At 34.5% G+C, this 20,686-nt stretch overlaps 1 protein-coding gene across 1 annotated transcript in view; it reads left to right on the plus strand.

Moving 5' to 3' along the window:
• Positions 1–20,686, plus strand: part of LRP1B (LDL receptor related protein 1B) — a 1,749,164-nt gene that overhangs the window by 1,508,734 nt on the left and 219,744 nt on the right. Inside the window, exons 60-65 of the mRNA XM_064287257.1 lie at positions 2,624–2,812; positions 3,691–3,839; positions 7,723–7,816; positions 11,434–11,550; positions 11,667–11,786; positions 13,340–13,459. Coding sequence (XP_064143327.1) covers positions 2,624–2,812; positions 3,691–3,839; positions 7,723–7,816; positions 11,434–11,550; positions 11,667–11,786; positions 13,340–13,459 — 789 coding nt within the window. The remainder of the gene's footprint in view (positions 1–2,623; positions 2,813–3,690; positions 3,840–7,722; positions 7,817–11,433; positions 11,551–11,666; positions 11,787–13,339; positions 13,460–20,686) is intronic.

Consider the following 20,686-nt stretch of genomic DNA (forward strand, 5'->3'; position numbering starts at 1 on the left):
ACTGGTATAAATAGCTCAGACATGATTCATTCCGTCAAAGTGTCTTTCTTTCCATCCTTTTATCCAAGTGCACTTATCATTTTAGCTATGCATGTCTATAGAAGTACATAGATAAGCACTTACATCAAAAGTGTACACACCTGATTTTTCTTGATTTTATAGCTTTTATTAATATCAATTCTGAGATGGGTTTCTGACCAGATGATAGATTATTGATAACAATCATGGATTACAGTGTCACCTATTTGGAGGACTCTTATTTTATTTCATATAATTCCCAAGTCATTTCATATAATTCCCAAGTCATAGTAACTTCTCTGATTACATTTGATCTATCTGAATAAAAAATAACAGATGTGAAATATCTACTTCTAGGCCGTGGGTTGGTGGTAGTATAAATTTACCCAGATTTTTTAATAAGGCCACATACCTTACTTTAAAGGGTGAATTACATTTGAAATGTTGTTAGTTTACAGTTACTACTGAATGAAGAATAAGCCAAATATTAATTCTCGGCCATCAAAATCTAATTTACAAAAAAAGTAACTATTATGGGTGTTACAGTTCCTTCTTCCAACTAATGAAATTTTTCTCAGAATTTCTAAAAGTAGATCTGAAAATTAGTACTATATATATATATGATAATTTTTGTACAAGTTAGGGAATTTCTGCTTTCTTAATTTATTGATTACTTCAAAATATTGAGAAACTAGAAGCACAAAGGAAACTATATACGATTTAAAATTATTTAACCCTAAATCATCACACAAAATGATTACAGTTATTTTCCTCATAACTTATTGCCCTCAAGTCAATTTTGACTCACAGTGACTCTATAGGGCAGAGTAGAACTACCCCACAGGGTTTCCAAGGAGCGACTGGCAGATTCAAACTGCTAAGCTTTTGATTAGCAACCAAGCTTTAACCACTGTGCAACCAGGGCTCCATATTTTCCTCATAGGGCTGTGGAATCTCTTGAATTAAAATTTCACACTTGTGATGCTTGGCCTACTGTTTATATTAATTAAAAAAAAAACTGTTTATATTAATACAAACCAAAAAACCAAAACTCGTTGCCATCGAGTCAATTCCAACTCATAAGGACCCTATAGGACCGAGTAGAACTGCCCCATAGGGTTTCCAAAGAGTATTTTTTGGATTTGAACTGCTGACCTTTTGGTTGGCAGCCTGGTCACTTAACTACTACATCACCAGGACTCCTTGTATTAATTCAGAGTCCTATAATGGAGGTATAACTATAAAACAATTTTAATTCCTGACTGTTAAATATGCATAATACAGTGCTATCTTCCACATATATTTTTTCTACACCTATCTCTGCTCATCTTGAAAGTAAAAATGCTCATAAAATCTCAGTGACTAAAATGGTTTGTAGTAGTCTCACAGTCTATATCTTCAGAGAGATAGATCGTTTCATCCTGGATATATAATTCGATCATTTTAAATGTGGGAGAAAGTAATACAATGACTTTCAGATTTAAGGGTTTAAGAACAACTGGATGGAGAATATATATATATATATATATATATATATATATGGAGCCCTGGTAGCACAGTGGTTAAGTGTTGGCTGCTAACCAAAAGGTCGGCAGTTCAGTTCCACAGTCCGCTTCTTGGAAACCCTATGGGGTAGTTCTATATAGGTGTATAGCCGTTGTTAGGTGACATCAAATCTGTCCCTACTCATAGTAACACTATGTACAACAGAAAGAAACACTGCTGGGTCCTGTACCATCCTCGCAATTGTTGCATGCCTGAGCCCATTGTTGCAGCCACTGTGTCAATCCATCTGGTTGAGGGTCTTCCTCTTTTTCATTGACCCTCCACTTTACCAAGCATGATATCATTCTCCAGGAACTCGTCCCCTTGTTGACATATCCAAATTATGTGAGACAAAGTCTCACTTCTAAAGAATATTCTGGCTGTACTTCTGGCAGTCTATGGTATATTCAATATTCTTCACCAACACCATAATTCGAAGGCATCAATTCTTGTTCAGTCTTCCTTATTCCTTGTTCAGCCTTCACATGCATATGTGGCAATTGAAAATACCATGACCTGGGCCAGGCGCACCATAGTCCTCAAAGTGAGATATTGTCTTTTTAACACTTTAAAGAGGTCTTTTGCAGCGTATTTGTCCAATACAATACGTCGTTTGATTTCTTGACTGCTGCTTCCACGGGCGTTGATTGTGGATCCAAGTAAAATGAAATTCCTGATAACTTCAAGTTTTTCTCTGTTTATCATGATATTGCTATACATGCATGTGTGCATGCACACACACACACACACATATATATAGTTAATTTTAAAATGTTGGATGTTATTTCTGGTGCAGCAGCCATTCTTTGTGAGTAGGATCTCATTCTTTTTCCTCCTAGTGGTTGATTGAACCAAGCTAAATCTGAGCAAAGCGAATTCCTGCACCCAATCTTGCATTCTCTTAACCGGCAATAAAGAACCTTGCCAGCCTGACATGTTGTCACGGCAATTATTCACATGAAGTTCTGTAGCAGTTATACCTGTCAGCCCATGCAGTATTGAATATTTTAACTGGCAGTCTTCCAAGACTGAACATTAATCTTACCATCTCCTATTACAGTCCCTAATCAAGATATTCCAGGGGTGATTGCACTAACATTGTTTGAAGACTACATCTACTGGACTGATGGGAAAACCAAGTCACTCAGCCGTGCCCATAAAACCTCGGGAGCAGACAGACTCTCACTGATTAACTCATGGCATGCCATCACAGATATCCAGGTGTATCATTCTTATAGACAACCGGATGGTAATTATTCTTTACATGATTTCCATAAATGCATCAACATCTTTCAGTAACATTCCATTTTTTTTTTTTTTTTACTTCTCCAAGCTTAAGTGTAATTTTATTTTTGAGAAAGATTACCAGGTTTTATTATTTAGAAGCATTTTATAGAATGAGTTCTGTTGATATCAAGTACTATTATCAAGGAATAGAATGAGAAGCTCAATATATGTACAAAGAATTATTGATCTGTTGAAATCACATTAAGCTAAATTACAATAAAGTGTCCAGTTAGAGAAGTGAAGAATGGATTCATGAAATAATTTGCTTAAAAAATAAGGATAGGAATCACGTTTCGGGGTTGCTGGGGGTAAGGAATTTATTTCAGTAACTCTAGGTCTCAAAAAATGAGAAATATATTAATTTTGCTTATGCATGTATCTAGTAGTAATTATATCAGGCCTTGTATAATAAAGGTTTTATCATTTTACTTAAAACACATATCTTGCCTACAAAGCAAAGTCACTATACTATTAGCTTTAGATCATTGTTTCACTGTTTTATTTTACATTTATATTTCTGAACATATGTATGTCCTCATCCAAAATGTTCCTAGTTGGTTTATTTTTCTGAAGGTCAATTTTTTCTTTTTTTGCTAAAAATGTTTGTTTTCATGGAAATTCATCCTTAAAAGTATTTAATGGTAAAATAAATGCCGTTGGACAAATAGTAGCATTTGTAACAAGATTAAATTATGCTTACAATCTTGATGATTTCTTGATTACCAATTCGTATTCGAATACAAGCTTTGAAGCTTAACCATCCTATCTCTAATCCCACCTTATATTATTGGTCTTAATTATCCTATTTTGTTGTTCTTGTTGTTTCTTTCTCATCTGCAGTCTCCAAACACCTCTGCATGATAAACAATGGAGGTTGCAGTCATCTGTGCCTTTTAGCCCCTGGAAAGACCCATACCTGTGCATGCCCTACCAACTTTTATCTTGCAGCTGATAACAGGACTTGCTTATCCAACTGCACCGCTAGTCAGGTGAGTGGAAGTCTGGAAATCATTTTATAGGATGTATGAATAAGAATTTTTTTTTTTTTTTATGAATAAGTTGGAGCCCTGGTGGCACAGTGGTTAAGAACACGAGGTCATCCTGGAATAGGGTGGGCCCTAAATCCAATTTGACTGACATTCTTATAAGTAGAAGAGATACAGAGACAGAATCACACACAGGGAAAACACCACGTGACATCAGAGGCAGAAATTGGAGTGATGCATCTAGAGGCCAAGGAACTCCAAGGATTGCTAGTAACACCAGGATCTAAAAGAAAGGCATGAAACAGATTCTACCCTAGCACCGTCTAAGACATCATGTCCCTGCCAACACCTTGTTTTTCAACTTCTAGCCTTCAGAACTGTGAGACAGTAAATTTCTGTTGTGGCTTAAAATGAATATGTGATAATTCGTTACAGCAGTCCTAAAAGCCTAATGCAACTCCAAATTGTTTTTTTCCACAAATTTTCTTATAAATTCAATAAAAGCAAAACAGAACAAACATGACTGTGGCTTTGTTTTCAGCCATATTTCCTGGAAAAAAGTGTTACCACTTCATTTGTTTCATCTTAATGAAAAACATTAAGGAAGAACAGCTAACACAACCCGTTAGTGATTATTACTACAAGTCACTTGGTTTATGCAGCTATTTTAACTTTGATTCTTTTCTGATCCAGTGGGAGAAAAAATTATCTACTGTATACTCCGTGGAGAAAGCTCAGTTTATATAAACACAGTTTTCAGGGAGGTAGGCATTAAAATGAAACACTGTATGTATCTCAGAATCATAGTATTAAGCATTTCAATAAAACTGCTGCATTATTAATTTATCTAACTAAGGGATTTTAATTTGTTGTCATCTATTGATTGTAAGCAATGACATGTGCCCAAAATACTATTGACTTTAGTATTCAATTCTAAAATAAAAATAGGCATATCACACCAATGAGAATTCTATTAGTATTGAAAGTACCCATATAAGAATCTGGTCAAAATCAAGATAAAATGAAATTCTGAAAGCACCAATAATTTTGGATATTAAAATGTAAATAATCTACTGGAAAATACAATGTACATTTAAAAATGGCTTTACTTCTTTTCTAAATTAAGACTTCTTCTGTTTCAACTAAGCTTCACTATATGTGAGATGTATGTCTTATCCTTGTATCCATATTAAAAAAAAAAAATTTATTAGGAGGCATTTATTTAGTAGTTTATAGCTTCTTTTAGTGGGTGATAATTGCAGTCTGCGATTTATTTTATGAAGGCATTAGTCTTGCAGAACATTTACCATGAGAAGTGTTTTATACTTATATTTAGCATCAATGTTTTTTTAAGTTACTGAATTTAAGTATAAAAAATGAATCCCAGACACAGAATAAAAGAGATCTTCCTTTTGAGAGTACTGAATAAAATGTTGATTAACAAAAAAAGGAGTATGATACATATATATTTATCCTGGTCTCCTCTGAACTCAGAATCCTTTTATGTTGTTATTAAAAATGAAATAGAGAGCAAAATCATCATGTCACATGTAATTCCAATAGTTGGTATTTATTTAAATCAGGCCTATTTAGTGAATTAAAAAAAAAAAAATTAGATATTTTTTGAATCTTGATTGAGAAGACTTTGAAGATACTTGGGAGACCTGAAATCCTCTTACTAATGTGCTTTGATATACTGTAATCACTGGAAATGATTAGTGTTCAGGGCAATTGCTTTCAGAGTTAATCTCATCTTCCCAGGCAGTCAGTGTCTATAAAGGTGATTTGGCGCAGTGGTTAATGTGCCGGCTGCTGACTGAAAGGTAAGCACTTTGAACCCACCAGCCTCTCCGTGGTAGAAGGATGTGGCAGTCTGTTTCCATAAAGATTTACAGCCTTGGACACCCTAAGGGGTTGCTATGAGTTGGGATGGACTCCACAGCCGAGGGTTTGGAATATATGAAAATCCACAACAGACATGACCAGAAGCTAAGCGAATATGGGAAAAGCAGCTGAACAGCCACACCTCCCTTTGGATTCATAATGCTTCGCTTTCTCCACATATTGCTGCTGGAAGATAATATTCACTCTCATATTAAAATTACTGTAAATCTATCTTTGAATCAGCTCCATGATGTCCAGACAGGTTTAATGAAACCTGGCATCGGATTCTGTCCTACTTGAAGAAAGTTACATTTTAATTGAACAAACTCTTAGCTTGCTAATCCATTTTCATTAGAGAAAATTGGGCATAGTCTATATATTTCTATGTTACGAATCTTTCTTGCATGCAACATGCAAAGATAAATGTCTATGTGCTGTCAGTTCACTCATATGAAAGTTATAAATTCTTCAAAAAGAAAATATTAAGTTCAGAAAACTAACATTTTCAATTTTAGATGAGCATTGTGCTATTAGCTTTTCCCTGAATTTCTATTAAAGTGAAGAAGAGAAAGTGATCGTATCTGAAAAAAAAACTGGCTAAACTTTATCTATTGGTTGGTTGTAAAAATTTAAAGTAAATCTTTTAAAGGCAAGTTTTTCATATGCATATACTTTCTGTGTGGAAATTGTGATTTTCTTTGATTTCTTCGATCTTCTGAGGTAAGCTTGAAACTAATTGTTGCAAACACAGAAATTAGTTTCTGGTCCAAGAAATAAATTGGCCTTGATTTCTTGGGTTCTGTGTAAAGTTGGCCAACAAAGAAGTTAGCAGAAACAGTAGTTTCGTGGCCTATCTTTGGGTAAATTTGGATTCAGATCACCTTTCTTATAAAAGTAATATGCAATAGCAATATTCTGAAATTTTTCTCTAATAACAAGTCACGTATGTGCTAAATAGCCTCTAAGTAAATATCACCTCATAACATTTCAATGAATTTCTTTACTGTTACTCTTCTACTTGATGGTTCACCTTAAATGGGAGGAAAAAAAAAAAAAAAACTGTTATTTCTATAAAAAATAGTATTATTATATTTATTATGACTATTTTCTTAGCTTTTCTAAATGAAAAATAAAACAAATACATCAATAAACATTTCAGTGAATAGTTTTTCAAATAATCTTGAATAAAATTTTATTATAACAGTATACTTCTGTGCTTCTATTTAAAAAGAAATAAAATTTTCAGCAACAAAGATTATTTTTGCCTGTTTTTTTTTTTTAACTATCACAATTTCTTTTTGTTTATCCTAAAAGATTTTTTTTTTTTTTAAAGATTATGTACTTTTTTTTTTAATTCCAAAAAAGGAAAATAACTGCATAGAGGTCAACTGCCTTAAGGAAATATATTTTCAGTGTTCAGGAAACTGCGTGGAATCCCAGCAGGACCAAGTGGAAGAGGGTCTTCCAAATTATCTTCTTTAGCTTCTCACTTGATGGTTAAGGAACAGAGGCTGAAAGATGTTAAGCAAATGGTCCAAGATTCCTAAGAAAATGCATTTCAATTAGATTAATTCGAGTTAATTAAATTAATTCAATTTGATTCCTCTTCCTAAAATTCTTGATGATTTTTAACTCCTATTCAGGGGTCAGCAAACTTATTCTGTAAAGGGCCAGATAGGAAATATTATAGGCTTTGCCAGCTACAGGGTCTCTGCTCAAACTAAAATTTTGTAGCTTGAAAGGAGCCATAGATAATATGTAAAGGAATGAGCTTGTCTTTGTATGCACTGGAAATCACAGGAGGTTTTCCAAACTAGTGTTTCCCTGGCACATCATTTTGCTCCCAGTGCATTCATTGCCTACCGTGAAATGCTCTAAGACCATCATAGTTCATACCTGCAACAAGGGAGTAGGCTAGGCTGCTGTCCCCTGGTCAGCTTCTAGGTATGCGTTATATATGAGTCGAGTCCGTCAACATTTTTTTTTTTTCCTTTTCTTAAAGTTTCGTTGCAAAACTGATAAATGTATTCCATTCTGGTGGAAATGTGACACTGTGGATGACTGTGGTGATGGATCTGATGAACCTGATGACTGCCGTGAGTACTTTGGCAATTACTGGAATTTAAAATTTAGAGCTCTTTATCTTCATGATGCCTGTAAAATATAAGCTAGTTCTAAAAAAAAAAAAAAAAAAAAAACTCCTGATAAATTCTCCAAACTGAAATAGAAAAGTTTTATATGCCATTAAAAAAATTGATTGCAAAGTCTTAGGTGGGCCTGTGATAACTACTATATTCAGAATGACATCAGCAGCAATTATTTTTTTTTCCTTTCTCAAATTTTCTTACTTGTAGAATAACTACATTGCTTCATGTAGTGATAGGTGAAATAATAATAAAAAAGATTTTAACTTTCTATATCACGAAGTTGGAAGTAAAAGTGAGCAAGTGTTCAGAAAGCCACTCAATGACTGGAGTTTTACCTTTAAGGGGATACAATATTTCAACTTTTCCATAGTATTAAAATCTTGAGAGTTCTTCAAAAGTCAATTTTTGCTATATAAATCATTATTCTGCTGATATGTAATTTGGTATGCTCTAGCAGCTGTTCTAAAGTGACTTCCAACTCTGTCTAGATATCTGACTGTGATTGACATGGTTAGCTATCCTTGGTAACTTTGGTGGTAATAGACTATCAGCAGACTTTTCCTTGATAGTCCTCTATGGGTCACTCCATGGGTCACTCCAATACTGTGCTGTCAAGTCGAATGCTTGTAGTCAATCATGATAATTTGCTCAGCATCCCAGTGGAAAATTGCCTTGATTTGACCTTGAAAATTGAGTCCAAAAAAGATTTTTAGGCTTGTATTGAAGAAACACAGAGTCCTGTTTTAGTAGAAGCCAGCTACTTTGTACTATCCAACTTTCTACCACCTAATTACAAAGCTATTCAAACTTAGGGTCTTTAGATAGTTACTTAGATGAACTGTGTTCAGTGTCTCTGGTCACTACCAACTGTATCAAACATTACTTAGTTTATTTGTATGTTTGAAAGCAGTTTATAATAGATTTAGTGAAAAGAATGGAAGTAATAAAAGTCCTAGCTTTTCTAATATTCTCTTCATTTTTCTGAAAAATCTATTGCTCCTTGATTTAAAAAAAAAAAATTTACATATAGTTTTTGTTTTCAATATGATAGTATCTGTGTGGGCTAGGCACACTCTTATGCCTGATTTTTTTTTTTTTTTTAGTTAAATTAAAAGGAAATTTAAAGGAACTAGATATTAGTTAAGTGATCATACCAAGATTTGCTTATTAAAAGGAAATTGTAATTCCCCATAATAAACTTCCCCACAATATAGTAAATACAGTAAACACAACTTATTTTTATAATTTATCGAAGTAAACAAAAATGAAAATGTTAATATAGCCCTCATATTAAAAACATGATATTTTCTACCCAGATTAACTAATGTATTCTCTGAGGAAATATCACCATATGACTTGCACACAAAGTAAGTCAATGACACCCAACACTAAAGTATTTGCAGCTCCTTAAAACCATATATAATTATAATTTTAACCTTGACTAATATTCCATTCTTGAACATATTGATATAAAAAATTAACTGTAAATTTCATACACTGACTTTTTTATGTTTATCTACTTTCATAAAATATGCAGTAATTAAAGATCACTTTAGTGTCTTTTGATGGGAAAAAAGAGGCCTCTAGTATCTAAGGGCTTCTGTATAATTCTAATCCTGGTTAAATATTGATGTCTACATGTTTTTGTTGGTGGCATGATCTCTGTTCTTTTAAGCAAATGATCTTTTACTTGGAGTTGATGGGTTAACAGCACTGGGCATCTGTAAGCATGACTTTTTTTTGAGTCACGGTGAGGTAGAAAATAGTATATACGAGTAGGTGGAGTGTTTAAAATTCATTTTTGAGTAGCTGCAGCATCAATATCAGGTTCTAAGAGCCACTGACAATCCCTATAACTTCACCGGAGAAGGCAGAAAACCCTGATCCCAGGGCCACATGCTTGTACGTTTACATAATATATTTACATAAATGTAGTTAAGTTTGACTCTTCAGGAATGTTTTGGCATCTTAGGTTTGTAACTACATTACCTTTGACTGTTTAATACTCTACGAATCATTCTAGGGTATGTTTGAAGGTCATACGAGTTTTCCAGTTATTTTCCAGATATTGAAAACTCCTTTATTGGTTGCAACCCTTCTTATGGGAGAATTGTTTTGGTAACAATAAACAATTAAAGGAAATTATGTATGAAGAAAGAGAAAGTAGAGGAAATGTAATGTTTAGAGCATGAGAAAATTTAAGTAACATACAGTTGAAACATTTAGTGTGCTTAATTTAAAAATGTTACGATTGGAAATAAATAACTTGGACATTTTTTATTATCTCTCTTCTATGGAAGTAAAGCATGTGTGAAGATCAATTTTTAAAAGAAGTTTAAGTAAACTTTTAATTAATAGTGTAATTTTAAAAGCATAATTTATTTCCCAAAGAAAGTTGAAAGTGTTATTTATTAGTGTTCAAATCACTGATTTGAACTAATAAACAACATATTATTAATCTCAAAGCCAGCGATTACCAACATACATTGGGATCATCAGTCAAAAGACAAATGTTTTATTGCAAGCAGTATATTTGTGGAAAGGCTTCAGAGTCATATTTGGATTTGAATTCCAGGATTGGCACTCAAGAGCTGTACATCCTTGGGTAGATTATACAATATACAAGAGATTTCTTTTACCATTTGTAAAATAGTCATGATGATGCCGAGGTTTGGAAGTTATGATGGGAAATCAATTAGTAACTATATGTGAAAAGGGCTTGAATATTCTGAGATAGAATATTAATTATTATTATTCATTATATAAACTCAAAGAATGCTGCAAAAAGAGAATGTTTTATCATTTAGGAGCTGTTTATTATTATTATAATAACATGTGTGTAACATAAAGTACTTATTGTTTACAAGATATTGTTCTTATCTATGATAATAGGATTAAATAAATGAAAATAAAAAATCCAATTTCTTGTCATAATTTTAGGAAATATTTGCTTTAAGCAGTGCTAGGGAATATGTATTGATGGTACATGTACTCTCTCCCACATAAGAGGCAGCAAAGTGATCAAGAAGATAGGGATTGGAATAACTTTTTTAAAAAAAAATGATAAGTTATGTTGTGCCATTTAGCCTCTTTATGAAGTATATTTTTTTATATATTTCATGGAAACCCTGGTGGCATAGTGGTTAAGTGCTATGGCTGCTAACCAAGAGGTCAGCAGTTCAAATCTGCCGGGTGCTCCTTGGAAACTCTATGGGGCAGTTCTACTTTGTCCTATACAGTTACTATGAGTTGGAATCGACTCGATGGCAGTGGGTTTGGTTTTTTTGGTTATATACTTCATTAAAATTAGCATACTTTTACAGGTTGTTAACAATTCCTTCTCTCTCAGTTACTTTATAAAATGGAATTTGGAGGCCACCTAGTTACTGATTGCTTAGTTGGACATCTGAATCTAATACCTAGCTAGATGTGAGGTATTCACACTGTGTTCTAGAATATATTTCATATAATAACATAATAAATATTTTGAATGTCAGAAAATCTCTGTTTAAGACATCATGGCCTAAGTCTACCATTCCATGATACCTACATTTTTTCTCCACCAGCTGAATTTAAGTGTCAGCCAGGCCGATTTCAGTGTGGAACCGGACTCTGCGCTCTGCCTGCTTTCATCTGTGATGGAGAGAATGATTGTGGAGACAATTCTGATGAACTCAACTGTGGTAGGTGATTAAATTCTTAGCTAAGGAGCATAAATCTAATTCTGAACCGATGATGTCGGCACTAATTTAAATTCAGACACAGGCTTCAGTTCAGATTTTTTTATTCTCTCTTTTAGATACACATATCTGCTTGTCAGGTCAGTTCAAGTGTACCAAGAACCAGAAATGTATCCCAGTAAACCTCAGATGTAATGGACAGGATGACTGTGGTGATGAGGAAGATGAAAGGGACTGTCGTAAGCCACCTGAAAATGTTCTGTCTTGTCTTACTCCTGACTCCTGACTGGAATCGATCTATAGAGTATAATCATGCTATATAGATTCATACAGTGTAGAATAATATAATTGCACTTATGGACAAGAAATTATACATGGTTGCCAATTGGGATCTATTATTTAAGAAGCTCTATAGAAAGCATATTAGAAACCCTGGTGGCATCGTGGTTAAGAGCTACGGCTGCTAATCAAAAAGTTGGCAGTTCGAATCCACCAGGCGCTCCTCGGAAACTCTATGGGGCTGTTCTGCTCTGACCTATAGGGTCTCTATGAGTTAGAATCGACTCGATGGCGACAGGTTTGGTTTGGTTTTTTTTTTTTTTTGTATATAAAAATATAGAGAAAATTAAAGCATGAATGATCTTTGCAATAAAAGCCACCTGGAGATCATAGTAAATATGAAACAAAATGCATTCCTATAAAAGAAGCAGTAAAACTAACATCGCAGTGGATTATGTTTTTTTCCCATAAATTGATTACTTTGCCCATATTAAGTAAATACATGTAATTTATTTCTATTGATTAGTTAGTTATTTTAATGAAACTCCATTTCAATTACAGATCATTTATTCCCATAAAATGCCTATTGAACTTATGAGAAAAAAATACAAAATTGGGCAAGATGACCTGGCAAAATTACTTGATAAGTAGAAATCATGCTTCGATGTTTCTTAACAGCTGGCTTGAAAAAATAATATAGTAGAATATCTTCTATGCCATTCACCTTTCATTTCCATTTTCTACACGAAAGTCAAAAGTCAAGTTACATTAAATGGAAGGCAAAGCAGTTTACACAAAATACACACATACACGTGCACACACACACACACACACAGGGTCTCGTTGACAGAGCTCTTGCCAAGTCTCAGGGTTTCCAAAAAGTGCCGTCAACAGTTTCTATCTTGCTGAAGTTTTATTTTTTCCTCTAAAACTTATCAGTAAATAATGTGCCGTCATCCAGCAATTTGATTAAGATGAACATTCGGAATAAAGTAGGACGAGTTCTTTATGGTTAGCCATTCTGGAAGCTGATCCGATAAACTGACTAGGATTTGTGATGCAGTTTATAGTCTGAGGCGGATATTCACCTTTTCCTCAAAAATTCAACACAACTTCTTGTGATTTTGATAAAATTTATGCTTTTTCCTCTCTTGATTCACTTAGTGTCTTCTGATTTTAATCTTTTTCAGTTTATAAAAATGCATATGTATAAATTCTTAACTTTATTTATCTAGCAAACGTTATTTTGTAAGCCCCTGAATTATTATAATCTTAATTTTTATTCTAAATATCTAATCAGTGAGAATTTTTTTTTCTTTATTTCCTCTGGAAACGATATTAGGAGTACTTTATAGGTAATCAAAAGCTTAAACACCTCAACTTCAGTGCCCTATAACTAAAAGATAACACATTTTCAGCTGACTGTCTCAACATTTGTCTATCTAATTGGTTTTTAAATAAAATGTCTGTTTTATCCAAAGCTACATATTTAACAGGATATTTTCCTCTTAAGCTGAAAACAGCTGTTCTCCAGACTATTTCCAATGTAAAACAACGAAACATTGCATTTCCAAGCTGTGGGTTTGTGACGAAGACCCAGACTGTGCAGATGCATCAGATGAGGCCAACTGTGGTGAGTGTTTGCTGACTGTAGATCTTCATCTGTTGTATTTGTGTCATCGTCCGAGATGGCCGGGGTGGACTGGATTTAAACATGATTTCAGTGAAGCTAAAGTCCTACATGAGAAAGTTTTACTTCTGTGTTCACATAGCCATAGCAAACTAGGTTAGCTATTTTATATAAAGCATGGAAGATTGAGGGGAAGAATAAGTATTGCTAAGTAAAATACACATTTCTAAAAGAACACAACAAAATTATCATGTTATTGTGAGCACATGATATTAGCATTTAGTGAATAGAAACAAGGAAACACTTTTCCTATTTATTTGTCTTCGTCATCTAGTGCTGTCATAACAGAAATACCACAAGTGGATGGCTTTAACAAAGAGAAATTTATTTTCTTACAGTAAAGTAGGCTAAGTTCAAATTCAAGGTATCAGCTCCAGGGGAAGTCTTTCTCTCTCTGTCGGCTCTGAAGAAGGTCCTTGTCCTCAATCTTCCTGTGTTCGAGGAGTTTCTCAGGCACAGCGACCCTGTGTCCAAAGGACATTCTCTGCTCCTGGTGCTGCTTTCTTGGTGATATGAGGTCCCCCTATCTCTCTGCTGGCTTCTCTCTTTTATATCTTAAGAGATTGCCTCAAGACACAATCCAATCTTGTAGTTTGAGTCCTGCCTCACTAACACAACTGCCGCCCATCCTCCCTCATTAACATCATAGAGACAGGATTTACAATCTATAGGAAAATCACACAATACCAGGAATCATTGCCCAGCCCAATGGATATACACATTTTTGGGGGGACATAATTCAATCTATGACACTATTATTTTAACTAAAAACTAAAAGGATTCATTTATTTTTCTGGTTAACACATATGATTTCCCAGTCATTCAATGATTATTGTTCTTCATTCTCAAACATGATGAAAAAAAGGAAAACATAATGAAAGCATCTGTTCTGTTCCAGTAGATGACTGTGATCACTTAATAAGTTAGCATTTGTTTCCGAAACAATATTTTCATTTATATTATTTTATTTACAATAATTATTCCTTAATTATCATTGTAGAAATGAAGAAAATATTCATTCTTTTTAATGTATTTGATCCTATCTTGAAAATGTCAACAGTGACAGAAATGAACAGTAGTTGCCATGTGTAATTCGTTTTATCAGTATTTTTTAAACATTAATTGACCTTGCTTTGTAGGTAAATACACCTTACTTGGCATTACTGGGAAAGAAAAAGTAATTTAGTAATTGTTTAGAAATGGCAAAGTTTGACCAAACTGAAGATAGGACTTCCAGGGCTCGTGGAATTATGTTGAATCCATTTTCTAGATTCCACACTACTCTTGAATCTCTCGTATGAGGGAAGTGAAAAACCTTTAGGTTTCACTTATACTGAACAGCACTTATGAGTTACAAGTATATATATATATATATATATAAAAAAAAGACATAACAATATAACATGTCTTTAAATGATTTTCTTAATGCTGTTTTCCATATGACTGTGTCTTCAGAACATGCAACCAATACCATTTACCAGGTTATGGAATCTGTCTTCATAATCAACTCACAAGGCCTGAAACTACACTAAATTGCCCATAACTATTGTTAAGGATTTTTGCAAGCTAGTGTATGTTAACTGGCTAGTTTGCTCTATAGTCTTTTGTGTTTTTGTTTTCCAAAGCCAAGTGGAATAATGACAATAATTTCTTGACTGCAGTGTTATTTCTATGTTTTGCCTCCCCCACCTGGGTATGATGTAACTGTTTTAGTGGATTGTATTGTTCAATTATCTTCATAATTGTCAATAATAACACCTAATATTTGGTTTATTTAGTTGGTAAGACCATATGACTCAGTCAACAATGCTAATGGCTTTATAGTGATTATCTTAATCACTTTTTACTCCTATCTTAGAGTTTTCTAAAGAAACAGAACCAGTGGGATAGATAGATGATAGAAAGATGGGTAAATTTTAAGGAATCGGACCATGGAATTGTGGGTGCTGGCTATTTGTAGGTCAGGTTACAGGTTAAAGATTTCAGTAGTCTTGTGCCCCCAAATCACAGGTTAGGCAATGAATGGGAAGAGTGAAGAGAGGAGTTCTGACAAAATGTCTGTTCATAGTCTGTAGGCAGAGCATACTCTGGAGAAATCTTCCTTTTTGCTCTTAAGACCTACAACTGATTGGCTGAGGTCTGCCCACATTATGAAGGGTAATATGCCTTTCAGATCAACTGGTTTAATCACACTTAACTACCTCATAAGAGCATCTAGACCAGTGTTTGGCCAGACAACTGGGCAGCATAGCCTAACCTAATCGACTCATATTATTCACCATCACAATCTCCATTTTATAGATGAGGAAAATGAGACAAAAGGAGGTTACAGAATTTGCCTCGAGTACCCTTGCTAGCAAGTAGTGGAACTGGGACTTGAATCCAGTATTGTCTGATACCAAAGCATGTGCTTTGAACCACCACGGGCACAGCATGTACCACCTCATTTGTTCTACACAAAGAGAAAAATACTTAAGTGTTTTCTATAAGATTGTATACATTCTCCTAGCCACGAGTACTGCTATGTTCCAGACCAGTATATCTACATACACATACATACATACATACATATATTGTTGTTAGGAGCCGTCGAGTCAATTTCGACTCAGAGAGACCCCAAGTGACAGAGTAGAACAGCTCCATAGGATTTTCTAGGCTGTAATTTTCTTAAGCTTTATAGGGTCGTTATGAGTCAGAATCGACTCGACGACACTGGGTTTGGTTTTGGGTTTTAAGCTTTATGGGGGCAGATCGCCAGGTCTTTCTTCTGTGAAACTGCTGGGTGTGTCCAGAAGGGCAAACCTGAGGTTGGCAGCTGCACTTGACTGCTGGGCCACCAGCGCTTCATACATACATACATATATATTTATACAGAGAAGAAAGGGAGAGTTAACATGTGATTTGCCTTTCATCCACCATAAAACCTCATTGTGGGCAAGCTCTGATTTAACTGGTATATTTAGTATTTCTCAACTCTTGCATATGAAGAGATGAGATGCCACGTCCTTCCTCTTTCTTCTTATTTAATCACTATAGACAATTCATGTATTCATGCTAGTACTGTTAACACTACCGCTGGGAGACTCCCCTTTTAATGCTTTTAATGAGAAGGAAAGAGCTAACACCTTTAAAGGTTAATCTTATCATGCCAAGGCCTTATTATTTGAATCCGTTATGTTGCTTTTTTGTGGGTGGGAATGGAACTTGTCTAGAGAAGGGAATGTGTTGCACACTTCCACATGCTGCCTGTTCTCAAGACACCTGTTTGGACCCACTCAGCCACTCCACAGGAGAAAGACCTGGCAATCTGTTCCCATAAAGATTACAGCCTGGGGTATAGCCTCAGGGTAGACTTGTATTTGGTGTCTATTGAATGATTGGCCTGCTGCCTGTTGATTTACAACCCACTTTCATTTTGGTTTTCATTTTAGTTGTCTTCCATACTTTTTTTTAATTACTATTCAACTTTTCCAAATGCAGAATACATAAGTCAAGGAAGCCCTACCCAGTGATAGATTTTCAAGGAAATGTTCTTATATTCTTTGGGTTAACTCTACCTCCTTTTTATTTTTCAGTACCAATATTTATATTTACCTGTAGTTCTCTGTCTATTCGGCTTCTGTCAGTTTTAAAGTCCGAGCATTGCAGTGTGTTCTGTGTTGGACACATTCTAACTGAAACAGCATGTTTTGTTTTAAACAGTGTACATCAAAGCAATGTAGAAGCAGGCATGAGGTTGAGACAGAGGGTGGGTAAAGGTGGGGGTGGTGGGAGAGACAGACAGACAATAGAAAAGCCTAACGAAAGATAAAAAAGAAACTTAAAACACACATGTACTCTAGGGAGTTGAGACAGCAATCACGTGTAATTTTTTTTTTTAATTATTCAATTTGTATATTTACTGGAATAATGTTTATCAAATCTAACACAATGCAATTTTTGAGGTCTTTATGAACACTTAGACTCGACAGCACTGGGTTTTTTGGGTTATGAACACTTACAAATTTAACAACGAACAATCAACTTTAATAAGGCCTTGAAACCACCTCGACTAGAAGTGGATTAAATAGATTTTAGCAGTGCAGACACAGTAACCTAGTTTTGGTGAGACTTTAGACATAAATTTAAAAAATTAAATTAGCTACATAATTTTCCATATTGCTATAGTTAGCATTTACGATAGCTAAATTTATGAATCTGTAAAAGCTACATTTAGCACACTTGGGTTTATATTCCTCAGTATTTCAAAAATATACTTCAGCTCTATTTCTGTGTAAAGATCAAAATCTATGTTATCCTAACAGTTATGGCAAAGTAGTTGTGAATGCTTTTTGTCACTCATTAATATTTCTTATAAAATTACTTTTTTTGCTTGAATATTTTTTATTGACTCCTCATTATTTGCCAGGGGAAATATATATATATATATATATATATATATAAAAGAAAAATAGATTTTTCATTTTTATTAGACTGTAGAGGTTAACCACTGTTGTAAGGCTGTTTCACTATTTATTATTACTTAGGCAAACACCAGATTTGAACACTTGACCAAAATAAGTAGAATACTCTGTAGCAGCTCCAGGATTTTCATTCAGAATCTCAATTTCAAAGTTTCTTCACCTTCGTCCTGCCAGTTTCTATTTTAGGAACTCAGTAAGGGTTAAGGGATTTGGTAGATCTGTGCTAGATTTCTACTTCTGCTTGGTAATCAAAGTTGACACTTTTCTCCAATTTGACTTTTAAAGGATGGTGTCACAATTTTAAGTCAGAATCAACCAGACAGCAATGAGTTTATTATTTTTTTTTAATTGCAATTTATATCTATTTATTATGTTCTCTTTCCTCAGTTTATAGTTTTGGCTCTCAGTTCCCTCGATACCTGTAAACAGTTATCTCTTCGTCACTGTTATCCTGCCAGGGCTTCCTGGTCAACTCTGCCCTGAAAACCCAGCTATCTAGAATCTGCCATCTGCTCTGCTGCATTGCTGCTCTGTGTGGTCTCACTTCCCGCTTTCTTCTCACACATTCCAACACTTCCTCCAGAATTCTGTGTCATCAAAGACAGTCTTGCTTCCAAGTCGTTTCAGCTTTACTTGCTGCTTTTGAGCAATCTTGGTTTATAACCTACTGCTTGGCTAATTATCTTTAATTAATGGGCTAGTTATAGGCTGGTGAGAGGAATTTTGCTACAGTGGCTTTGTCCTTTCCGTAACCTACCTTTTCCTACTTGTAACTCAGCTCATTCAAGCTAAAATAATTGGACGTTTTGTGTTTTTCCTTTCCCTTACATGTCTGACCAGGAAATTTAAATAGTCTACTCAAGCTATAAGCACATAAGGAGCAGGGTTTTTTTTGTTTGGTTTTATTTTAAGTTAAAAAACAAAAAAAAATTTTTTTCTTTTTTTTTTTAATGTATATATTAAATTACAAAATATTTCAACCATATACACCTCTACAGGAAGTTATACAGTAAGCAGCAGGAATCATTTGTAATTGTCCTTGATATTTGGCCTAAGATATTTAAATTCCTGCAGTAACAACATAAGCCCACCTTTGTCTTTTCTACCTCCCTCCCTCCTACTGTCTTGAAGTGGTTATATATCTTTAACATATGTATACATATATTATACATCTATCTATATATATATTTACTTTTTCTACATAAGTGTATATCCGTTAAGGTCCCTGAATGGCACAAAGGGTTTGCCGTTGGTTACTAAACAAAAAGATGGTGGTTTGAATCCACCCAGTGACACCACGAAAGAGAAGCCTGGCTGTCTACTTCCATAAGATTACAGCCATCAAAACCGTACAGAGTGCAGTTCTACTCTGAAACACATAGGATTACCATGCATTAGAATCAGAGTTGTTTTGGTTTATATATCCATTAACATATACCTAATAGTTACAGGATGTTAAGAGTTCACATAAATGATATCATATTATCTATATTATTTTGAAGCTTCACATTTTCTAGTATATCAGTGTGTTAATATGCATACCACAGCTTATTAATCCATTTCCTTTCTGAAGGTTATTTCTACATGTTACATTTATCGTTTAGCCAATCAGACACAAATCGTTAGGAAATCAGACACAAAACATTTCATACATCCTGTGCAACAGACGTCTTGCTGAAAGTGAAGAGGACTTGAAGCACTTACTAATGAAGATCAAAGACTACAGCCTTCAGTTTGGATTACATCTCAACCTAAAGAAAACAAAAATCCTCACAACTAGACCCATGAGCAACATCATAATAAATGGAGAAAAGATTGAAGTTGTCAAGAATTTCATTTTACTTGAATCCACAATCAATGACCATGGAAGCAGCAGTCAAGAAATCAAACGATGCATTGCATTTGGGCAAATCTTAAGTGTTAGAAAGCAAAGATGTCACGTTAAGGTCTAAGGTGCATGTGACTCAAGCCACGGTGTTTTCATTCGCCTCACGTGTATGTGAAAGCTGGACAGTGAATAAAGAAGACTGAAGAAGAATCCATGCTTTTGAATTACGGTGTTGGCAAAGAGTATTAAAGATACCATGGACTGCCAAAAGAACAAACAAATCTGTCTTGGAAGAAGTACAACCAGAACACTCCTTATAAGCAAGGATGGCAAGACTTAGTCTCACATACTTTGGACATGTTGTCAGGAGGGATCAGTCCCCAGAGAAGGACATCATGCTTGGTAAAGTAGAGGGTCAGCGGGAAAGAGGAAGACCCTCAATGAGGTGGATTGACACAGTGGCTGCAACAATGGGCTCAAGCATAACAACGATTGTAAGGATGATGCAAGACCTGACAGTGCTTTGTTCTGTTGTTTATGGGGTTATTATGAATCAGAACTGACTGGATGACACCTAACAACACTATGACATGCAATAGACACAATGGTGTCTCATTTCCCTGGCTGTTTAGGTGCTCTACTCATAACCTTGAATGAAAGTTCATCCAAAGCTAATATGATAATACACAGAGGCAGGGTTCTATTAGTCCTATAGTCAGCATCAGGCTGAATTGTATTAAGGATGGACACTCTTAATGGGCCTGAAGAAGAAAGCTCAGGTACTGAAGACTACAAACATGGTAAAATAATTCATATTTGAATTTAGTTATTTGTGAATGTAGTTACTTCTAAAAAGTCATATTCACTTACACTCAGAAT

This window comes from Loxodonta africana, chromosome 6 (assembly GCF_030014295.1).
Source record: "Loxodonta africana isolate mLoxAfr1 chromosome 6, mLoxAfr1.hap2, whole genome shotgun sequence".
Taxonomy (NCBI): domain Eukaryota; kingdom Metazoa; phylum Chordata; class Mammalia; order Proboscidea; family Elephantidae; genus Loxodonta; species Loxodonta africana.